Below are 11,317 nucleotides of genomic sequence, written 5' to 3' on the forward strand. Positions count from 1 at the left end.
TTATTTATATCGCGCTTTTACAATGACAATTTGTTTCAAAGCAGCTTCACAGTGTTAGACAGGACAATAACGCAAAAAGCATAATTTTAAGGTTTACACATATATTTGAATAAATCTTCATAATGCATCAAAAAGAATATATTTTTTGTTATTTATGAGTTTAAGGGATGAAATAATAGCTAAATTCAGCCAGAAAGAGAGGAAAGCTTAAAAGAGATTTAAGCCATATTTGCTTGTGGATGAAGAATTTAGCATACAAGATACAATAAATGAACGATATATTCAAGGGACACATATGTTTTGGAACATTTTTTTCGAGTATGAGTCTGTGTGACGTCAGATACGGCAGAATGTTCTTGTGCGGGCCGTACGGGATCGTCTCCATAAGGGTGCGCGCGACTAGAGCGAGAGAGCAAACGCTTTCAGCGCTGCAGTCACAGGACTTCAGCAAACCATCAATGTCACCAAAGAAGTGTGTCTTTGACTGTCAACCCTGTTCGGCTTCCCAAAGAATCCAGCATTAATGGGACAGTGGATGGAGTTTGTTTTCCTGGAGTTGTGAAAGTGTTTTTGTTTGTTCTCTGCATTTCAGCGACGATGGTTTATTAGCAAGGCCCAGTTCAACTCCAGATCTGTTGCTCGCCTGCTGAATGATGGAGCGGTTCCAGCGATTAATGTTCACGGTTGTATGTTTGAAGTAGCCTGGCTCTGCCCTCCTACATACTTCTGCTCAATTTTCATTTTTCCTTCAGTACTAGGTCTGGGACTGCTGTGTAGTCTTAGGTCTTCTCCGAACAAATTTTTACCGGTCCAATCAGCGAACAGAGGGAGTGGCTGAGAACGATGACGTTGATGTCGAGCGCTAGTTTGAGATGTAGTTCAGTAATGGCGGCGGAGAAAGATGCAAACTAAACCATTCATTGCATTGTGGCACCGCTGCCGAATATCCAGAAGTTAAAGCCGGAGCAATAACAGTCTTTGCTGGGGTTTGTTGGTGGCCATGATGTTGTGGCCCTCCAACAGGGTAAATTCGGGAAAAGTTTGATTTTCCAGATCGCTTCGTTAGTGATGAAGGAGCTATTCGGACGGTAACTGTTTCTCGTGGGGTCGGAAGGTATTGCCATCATTTAAGTTACGGGACTGGTCCGTTATTTTATTGCCGTCCGTCTCTCGTCACCCGCGTAAAAATCCCCGGCCGAGTTACCGACTGCTTTTGACAAACACAAGGTCGTGTTGATGTAATAGCTGTCCGAATCGAGTTTTCAACAATATATCACTTCAAAATTCACTGTTTGTAATCATTTTTGACTCCTGCAGAACACCGTACGGTTGCTTTGCTGTTATTAGGATGCATTTCTAGACTTGTATTTCCTTTAAAATGCTGGCAAGTATTTAGAAGAGCAATATATTTCATCACCGCTCAAACAAATTAAAATAAAAGCACTTAAACATTTGAATTGGTCCGTTATTTATCGCAGCATTTATTATCATACCAAGCATATGACATTTTATTTACAGCATACACTGATGTTACGGACCGCGTGAGCGCCGCGTTCCCGATCACAAAACTCTCCCGTCCACCGTGACGTGAATAAATCACAATCCGAATGCACGAGTTTTAGGTTTTATCCTATAGTTTTATCACTGAGGTGCGATTGGTTATGGCAGATCCAGAGCGGCTCAGGGCTGATCCAATAGTTTTAAACCTCAACAGAGTGCCCGCCTTCGCGGAAATAAACCCTCGTCAATGGAGAGTGGCCAGACTCTATGTACAAATGAAATGTACGAGAGTCTGGTAAAACCAGGCTATGTTTGAAGCAGGCGGTGAGTAAAACTGCTTTAAATGTCTGTGTGTTGTTCGCTATCAACTGGTTAATTAAAATGCGCTACTATTTAATTTACATTTTCTATGTAAACACGTAACGTTAGTCTGACGTGTAAAACCGTTCCGCTTGCTACTGCTAACATTAGATCATATACAAAAGTCCATAAACCAAACTATGTCCTCATAAACCACAAGTAAACGCACACAAATGTTGTAAAACTCGCGAGCATGACCATCCACTAAGCATATATAAGTTACAGGACATACCATTGAGACGTCCTGCTTTAGTCGCCGTTGCTGCTTCTCCTGTTCAATTTCAGCCTCTAGATCTGATTCTGGATTATATAGATATGGCCAAATCTGATTGAGCTCAATGGTTTATTTAGGATAATGATTTTTTTTCTCCACGATTAAGGATGTCAGAGCTTTTAGACGCTCGTCATTCTTTAGCTCCGCCCACACGATACGCCTCCAGCCGCACGTTTTTTTCCGGAAAGACTCGGTACAGCCCATATTTCTTTTATAAATATAATAAAACTAAAGACTTTTGGGAGATATGAAGGATGCAATACTACTCTATAGGTACTCAAGATTGACGTGAGATTGACTGAAACTGAGTGTGTCTCCCCCCCCCCCCCAAATAGATTTAACAAGTTAATTCATGAAATAAATGTATTTTAAATATTAGGGCTGTCCTCGACTAAGGATTTAGACATTCGAATCAGAATTGTCGAATCTCTCTATGGTCGACCGATAGTCGAATGTGTGTGTGAATGGGTTGGGAAGGGCACGACACTGTCAGCAGAAGTGTAAAACTATTTTTATTTTCCTTTACACACTGCACACAGCAACACCTTTTAATAAAGCGACCAAAACTGCCTGCCAACTGACAGAAGAACTGACAATGGCTTTCTTATTTAGGTTTAAATAGCCTAAAAGGTAATGTGGTGGATAAACATTCATAAACCGTTTTCTCATAACATGTTAAAGCTGCGATCGAAATACAGAACATCACACAAATATATAAAAGCCATATCAAAAGCCAACAGCAGCCATATCACCCTGTAGCCCAAGACTGGTTTCCCACTGAAGCAAAGCTGGGCTGAGCCTGGTCAGTACCTGGATGGGAGATCAACTGGGAAAACCAGGAGCTGCTGGTAGAGGTGTTAGTGAGGCCAGCAGGGGGCGCTCACCCTGTGGTCTGTGTGGGTCCTAATGCCCCAGTATAGTGATGGGGACACTGTACTGTCAAAGAGCACCGTCCTTCGGATGAGACGTTAAACCGAGGTCCTGACTCTCTGTGGTCGTTAAAAATCCCAGGATGTCTTTCGGAAAAAGAGTAGGGGTGATCCCCCGGCATCCTGGCCAAATTTGCCCATTGGCCCCTGTCCATCATGGCCTCCTAATAATCCCCATATCCTGATTGGTTTCATCACTTGGTCTCCTCTCCACCAATCAGCTGGTGTGTGGTGAGCGTTCTGGCGCAATATGGCTGACAGATGAGCTGCACGAAAGCGCTTGTGGTGCGGCAGGATTTTAAACAACTTCCCGAGTGGCCGCGGACAGGCGCTGAATGCTGCCGCCGGTGTGTGTACACACACTCATTGAACATGTTCTAATTTTAAAGGCGTGGTGCGAAGCTCAGGGCCCTTAAAGGGGTCGCACATCACCGCTCAGCTCAGCTCAGTGCCGCGACACGTCTTTAAAATATTGAGCACCCCCATATTGCCAAAATGGTATGATCCTCGTTTCATAACACCCGCGAAGATTCAACCGTGAGATCGGTGGTCGAATCAGGCTCTGCATATCGATGCATCGAATCTTCGACTATTTCGGGGTCACCCCTAATAAATATATTTAGGTTTATTTCACTATAGGGTGAAATGTGCCAAACATTGTTCTATTTGTTGACAACCAATGCTGTGAGTTTCAATTGTGCCAGGAAGCCATTTAATGTGTGCAAAAAAAGTGATTTTGTTTCGTTCATCCCTACAGATTCGAGAGACGTCTCTCACCTGCCGTCTCCTACAAGATCCCTTTCACATCCGAGCCGCAGCTGCCTTCTGTAATCGTCGGCACGGATTGGACGACGGAGCTCGAGGAAAACGTGAGGATTTGTTCTCTGGACGTGTCACTTCTTCTCTCAGGTGGTTCTCTTCACACTTCTGCTTATTTGCCTCTGTCGGCCAATTGAAACCTCATCCATATTTATGCAGCTTGACACTTCACTTCAATATGATTGATGGTTAGCCACTTCTGTGACTGGTTATATATGTTAACCAGTCAGTGTAACGTATACAAACTGATGGAAGACTTTTTGCCAGGATATAAGGTTAATTTATGCCATAAACCGAGTACTGAGTTTCGTATTTCAAATTGTATTCTCTCAGGGTCACCATGGGTTCTCAAAGTCTTAAATGTATATACTATAAAACATATCTTAAATGATATAAAAAAGGACATTTGATTAAATTCCTTACATTTGGGGACAAAAAACCGCCTGTGATCATACAGCTATGGATAAATTAAATAAATGTGAGATCACTGCATGTTTACTGATTTCAGCGATTGCTTTTGATCTTCTGTTGATGAATTATGATGATTACTTTATTGTAGATGTTTATAAGAGTGCATATTTTATCTCCCTAATGAGCAGTTGGAAGTGGTAACTAATTGACTTTTCAAAATAAGAGTCCTGTATTTTGCATACAACCAATTGTTTCTGGTTATTATTGGTATTGCACAATAACTGTTTAATTAAACTGTTCACAGTAAGCTCTTGTAACTAAGACCATTTGGTAACGCTTTCTTTTAAGGTGTCATTGTTATGGTGTAATTATATATTTAAGTAGCCTACTGAGTAATAATAGTTAACTACATGCACTTGCTATAGTGTGAGGGTTTGGTTGAGGGTTAGTTGCATGTAAGTATGCATCATTTACAGTTATTTCTATGGTAAGCACATGTAACGTGTTATAATATTGTACAATAGTGTTACCAACCATTATTTAAAACATTCAGTATATAGGGTTTACTACTATTGGCACAATCTGTGAAATATGAGAAATTGATGAGAAATACTTGTTCATAAATGTCAACATTTCACCTTTAAAAGTCTTAAATTTGACACTGCGGAAATCCTGATTTCATTATATAATACGGCTGTGTGTGTTTTCTGTGTTTGTGTCTTTGTGTGTGTGTGTGTGTGTGCGTGTGTGTGTGTCTCTGTGTGTGTGTGTCTCTGTGTGTGTGTGTGTGTGTGTGTGTGTGTGTGTGTGTGTGTGTGTGTGTGTGTGTGTGTGTGTGTGTGTGTCTGTCTGTGTCTATCTGTGTCTGTGTGTATGTCTGTGTGTTACATTTTTTTGTCATGTGATCCAGAGTGATCACATGACATTCACAGCTCAGCCGATTGGCTCCAGAACACATCAGTCTCGTACGTCCAGGGCGTCCTGCGAAACACATTTCAGCAGGTATTCTGGATAAATCGGCCAACTTTTCTCCGTCAAAATGATGTTATTTGATTCCTCGCAGATTAAGAGCATCGGCGCCACTGTTGAATCTCCTGAATAATTAGATCATTTTCTGTGCGCTGAAAGCTCGCTTCTTGGCAGTCGTCCATCTTGATCATTGTGAAGCGGGTTCATTCAGACGGATGGATTGGTTGGTCAGTTTGTGGTCTGAATGGCCTCGTACTGCCCGCTGCGCTGGACATTAAGGCCTGATGGACAGCGTTAAGCCTCTCTAAACACTGGAGGATGAACACAGCTGCTGGGAGAGACACTGGCCCACTGTGTTAGCGCCTACGAATAAGTACACAGACTCTGTCTCCGCTCAGCGGGAGGCCCCTGGGGGCCCCTCGGTGCATCTCTTGATTGTGTCCATCAACAAGCATCAAACCCCAATCCACAGCTTTGTGTCTTCTTTAAACGCTGACACGCACATTCAGGAAGCTTTACAGGAAGATACGTGCATCATATGTTTGGCGATTTGCTCTATATCTCACTTGGTGGAAGAGAGACTGAGATTAGCCAGGCGACTGGTCCCGCGGCTCGCTTGCCAATATTTGTTTATGTTGCAGTATCAGCGGCTAATTTAGTACGAACACAAGCTGCGAGTCCGTCCAGTAATGAACCCTCAGATTGCAAACCATTAATAGGCGGCTCGTTGAATCGGTGCCATGCGTGCCGGAGCGCTTTTATTCCGCACGTGCAATTACCAGGTCGGTCAGCGATCAGGGACTCTGACACTAACGAGGTTAAATGACTGCATGGGATTTTGGCTCGGGCGTTCTGGCCCGCTACAGCGAACAATTAGCTATGCAAATATATATAAGAGATGTAGAGAGCAGGAGCTGGAAGGATGCAAACTCGTTTTGTTGAGCCAGAAACCAATTAATGAGAAATTTGGTTGGACGAATAACAACAGCGCGGCTGGAAAAGGGATGAAACACGATTGGCAGTCAAAGACTTGTTGTTGTTTTCTTTTTCTCCTTCATTAGACGTGTAAAATAAGACATTAGCGTTCCATCTCTGTCTTGCTTCCCTCATAATCAAAGCCAGAGCTCCCGGTTGATCTCTCAGACGCCAATGCGGAACCATTTTAGGATCTTTCAGTGAACAACATTTTAATTTTCTTTTGTGCAATGGAAAGGTTTTCTGCCTGTGCTTTTATTTTTAAGTGTAAAAAATACTCAGAAAATCTCAAAGACTTGCTTAGAGAATCTTCAGATGAACTAATTTGATACTTAACACTTTACAGTAAGGTTTGATTTGTTAACATCAGTTATCAGTTAACATTAAAAGGAGACCTATTATGAAAATACACTTTTACACCTTAAATGCATACCTGGGGCCTTTAGTGACCCAGGACGTCATCCACTACCATCCTCCTCCTCCTCATTCATTTTTTAAAGTTAAGATTGGAACATACTCTGAAAGAACAAAGAAATGTTTTTTCTCAAGGTGGCAAGAACAAGAACAGAAGCAAAGTTCATTTTTTTCTGGCCAGTACATGCCATACTTCACTAAAAAAGCAGGTGCCGATCATCTGCGTTTCTCCGCATTAACCACGCCCACATTAAATGTCTGACCAATCACACAATAGTTCTAGGACACCTGCAAGAAAAACGCTCTGCTCAGGCGATGTGTCGAGAACAAGCTGCGAGAACTCCCAATCCAGGGCTGCGAGAACAAAATTACGTCATTTTATTCTCGCAGCCCTGGGAGCGAGAACTTTTTTCTCTGTTCTTGTGGGGAATGTTGTTGCCTTTAGAGATCAACCTTCTTAGTGTTCCTCAATCAAATCATTAATATAACAAGAACAAAGTAATACAATTATAATTGAATGCCTGCTTTGCCACTAGTTTTTTGTAAAAATTGTATAGGGTCGTTAAGAGTGTACGTATATTTTTTTCTGCACAATAAAAAGTTAAACTATAATGACGAAATAAGCGCAGTTCACCTTTATTCCACAAGGTGGCAAGTGACGTTTCATTCATAGTGACCTCAGACAGAAAACAAAACGATAATAATTATGATCTGCAAAACCTGAAATGGCTCAGCGATTTACAGCAGAGAGAAAGTACTAAACACGTTCAAATATTACTCTCACTGTCACGGTAACGTTTGATCCACTGGAGAGGCGAGGTAGAGAACCCAAGTGCAGTTTATTGACATAAATCCAAACATAAACAAAAGACTTGGCAAAACAACATAAAACTTGACTTGACTTAAACTTGACTTAACGTGACATAAACTAGACTAGACAAACCACTCACCAACAGCGGGTTACACATTCAATAACTGACCAAGACTATAGCAAACATGAGGGCTTAAATACACAAGGGCTAATGACAAAACGAGGGACACCGGTGAACAATGATAAGCCCATCAACCAATGAAAACAAGACACAGGAACACGAGAAAGGAACACATGAGGGCATGGAATCACATGACAATAGACCACATGACAAAACCAGGAAGTGCATGACAACATGACAGTGAACATGAAAACCATAAAACATGAAACATGAAACCTACACCAAAACACCCTGTGACAGTCACTTGATGATGGATCTTTTCAAGAATCTGTCAGCGATCAAAATATTGATTTTGAAGGCATTGAAAATGAGTTTTGAGAATATGCGCGAGATTACGAATAAGAGCCAGACGCTCTAAATGAGCTCTGATGAGGACAGTGATGCTGGTATAAAACATCTGCTCAAACTGAACCCTTCCAAGCTCCAAAAGGTAACGAATTATGCTTTATTTTATTCTTCTGTAATTGTTGCTATAATATCAGGAGCTTTATATAAAATCATGACAGGTAGAGATCTTTCAATGTTAGATATAGAACCGGGTCGCTAAAGACTTGAAAATATGTAAGAAAGATTGGTGAAACATGCATTTAAGGGTTAAAGGGGTGATTAATTGAGAAATCAGCTTTTCCTTAAGCTTTTGATATAAAAAAGGTCATCGTAATATAAAGCCCCTTTCACGCTGCGATTCCGGCAAATACACGGATAATGCGACCCGGCATTTGTTCCCGGGCCGCTAGATTTGGTCCATTCACACTGCCAGCGAAATACCGTAATATGTGCGCTTTCACACACAACCCGTAACGGTCCCGGGTCGAGGTTGACGCATGACATCCTGATGTGACGTATAATGGCGAGCGATCTCAGCTTCAGCGCGGATAGTAAGGAGCTCCGTGGTCTCGACTCGTGTCCAGTTTGCGCTCATTTCTGCTTGTTTAATTTTAGTTTCTTTTGTATACGAACACTCTCTGCGTTTAAAACACAGACGAGCTCTTCTGGCACTGCAGGGTTGTGTTATTGAAAAAACAAGCTCTAGGAGTCGCACGATAACTACGCACACGCTGCGGCATTAGTTTCGGCTTTTGTTCACACAGCGCTCATCCCGGATCGAATCCCGCAATGTTACTAGGTCCCCGACCCGGGTTCAATTCGGTAATCAATCCCCGGACGTGGCTGCTTTCACACAGAAGGCGACCCGGCAATGTTCCGGGAATATTGCGGGTCCGACGTGCAGTGTGAAAGGGGCTTAAGAATATCCTGAAACGGCGCCTCAGCAAAAGTAGCCCAATGCCTAATTCTGCAGCCCTGCCCAACGAGTGCCGCATGACATGTAATAGGTAATAACATAGACCTATGTGGAGCTAAACTGGATCGACAGTACCAAGCAATAAACAAGCCGTTATATATTATAATATATTGTGCAGTGTCTGGTTGTGGAAGAACACAGTCTGTCCTTCATTTTCTAATATTAGGAATGCGATTGAACGTTATTTTTAATGAAGTTCCAGCTCACATGGGTAAGACATTGCGTGTTTGTTCGCTTCATTTCACCACGGATTCTTTTGGCAACAAGAGACCAAAAAGATTTGCAGACCGAATGAGATTAAAAAACGACAACAGCAACACACTGTTTTTTATTTGTGATAGTATTGCATTGTTACAGATGGCTTGATATCTACTGATTATGTGTACGTGTCTACCTAAACATAGTTAATGATAACTTTCCACGCTGTCACAGGCTAGAGTATTCTTTGTATTTGAGGTGGTGTTGGTTCTTTGTCCTGTGATTTGGGATCAGACTGGGTCGCACATATATGGGTGAATCATCCCAGTTTTCATTTTTCCACATTGGAAGCTTTCAAAACAGGGGAGTCGAAACTCATTATAGTATGCAAAACTGTTATCCAATCATAGATGACGGAAACGTGTGCAGATGGTTTTCTCCAAGGGCGATCGCAGGCAGAATTTGGATGTTCGGTGCGAGGGGTGTGATAAAATGGGCATCGTCCCTGTGTTGGTCAACACGGCTGACGAATCTCACCGTCCATTCTTGGTGGTGCAAGCGCGAGCTTCGGACAGCAAGCACCGCATCCGTAAGCGAGGCCTAGAATGCGACGGAAGCAATAGCTTGTGTTGCCGGCAACAATTTTACATCGACTTCCGCCTCATCGGGTGGAACGACTGGATCATCGCCCCGTCGGGGTACTTTGGGAATTATTGTGAAGGCAACTGTCCCGCATACATGGCCGGCGTTCCCGGATCGGCTTCGTCCTTCCACACCGCCGTGGTGAACCAATACCGAATGCGGGGAATGAGTCCGGGATCCATGAACTCCTGCTGCATCCCGACCAAACTGAGCACCATGTCCATGCTGTACTTCGACGACGAATACAACATCGTGAAACGCGACGTGCCCAACATGATCGTCGAGGAGTGCGGCTGCGCTTGAGAAAACACGGACATGAAAATATTCCAAAAGCTACTAAAAATATCATAGTAAGAAAGTAATATTTATGACTTTAAGAGTTAGTTCACCCAAAATTTTTAATTCTGTTATTAATTCCTCCTGTGGTTGGACAACCGTCAGACCTCCGCTCATCTTCACACACAGATGAAGATATTAGTGTTGAAATCCGATGGCTCAGAAAGGCCTTCATTGACACCAATGTCATTTCCTCTCTCAAGACCCATAAAGGCACTAAAGACGTCGTTACAAAGCCCATCTCACTACAGCGGCTCGACAATCATTTTATGAAGACACGAGAATAGTTTTTGTGCGCAAAAAAACCCCTAAATAACGACTTATATAGTGATGGGCCGATTTCAAAACAAAGCTTTAAACCGTTATGAATCAGTGAATCGATTCATGATTCAGATCACCCAAGTCACGATTGACACGTGAGCCAAATATTCTATTCTACTGTCTCCATAAAATGATTGTAGAGTCGCTGTAGTGAGATGGGCTTTGTAACGACGTCTTTAGTGCCTTTATGGGTCTTGAGAGAGGAAATGACATTGGTGTCAATGAAGGGCTTTCTGAGCCCGTTTACTTCCAAGTCTTCAATGCGGTACGCCCATAAAAACCGAACGTTTCAAGAGCTAGGCTCAATATCAGGGTAGAAAACACATTATTACTTATTCATTATCAATCAATCAATCAATCAACTTTATTTATATAGCGCTTTTACAATCACGATTGTGTCAAAGCAGCTTCACAGTGTCAAACAGGATAATATTGCGACAAAATTAGATTTGGCTGTACAGCCGTACTGGAGAAAACAGTGATGTTATCAGCTTATTTTAATTTATCATATAGCGACAATGTTGGCAGATCAGTATTATAGTTTATAGAATTAAATAAGACCTAATTCATATATTTTATTTGTATAATAAGTTGAATAACTTTAATCATATTTTTAGTGTCCCCAACTGAGCAAGCCAAGCCAAAGGCGACCAAAGGAACCCAAACTCCATCGGGGCATGATGGAGAAAAATAAACCTTGGGAGAAACCAGACTCAGTCGGGGTGCCAGTTCTCCTCTGGCCTATTAACACACCGTGTAAGATTATTATTCTGGCAACCTTACAGGTCGGAAATCATATTAGATCGGATTATTCAAAATTTTATGATATTATGATGCTTTTGAATGTAAAAACCACGCAAACGAAGTTGACCTC

The 11,317-nt window shown here is 42.2% G+C and overlaps 1 protein-coding gene across 1 annotated transcript; it reads left to right on the top strand.

The window, feature by feature from the left end:
• Window positions 1-2,241: 2,241 nt before the first annotated feature.
• LOC137058284 (inhibin beta B chain-like) lies at window positions 2,242-10,296 on the top strand. Its single transcript, XM_067431519.1, has 3 exons — window positions 2,242-2,327; window positions 3,821-3,932; window positions 9,574-10,296. The coding sequence occupies exons 1-3, from the start codon at window positions 2,242-2,244 to the stop codon at window positions 10,087-10,089; spliced, it is 714 nt and encodes a 237-aa protein (XP_067287620.1). The 3' UTR covers window positions 10,090-10,296.
• Window positions 10,297-11,317: the final 1,021 nt, after the last annotated feature.

The sequence above is a fragment of the Pseudorasbora parva genome, chromosome 22, assembly GCF_024679245.1.
Source record: "Pseudorasbora parva isolate DD20220531a chromosome 22, ASM2467924v1, whole genome shotgun sequence".
Classification (NCBI taxonomy): domain Eukaryota; kingdom Metazoa; phylum Chordata; class Actinopteri; order Cypriniformes; family Gobionidae; genus Pseudorasbora; species Pseudorasbora parva.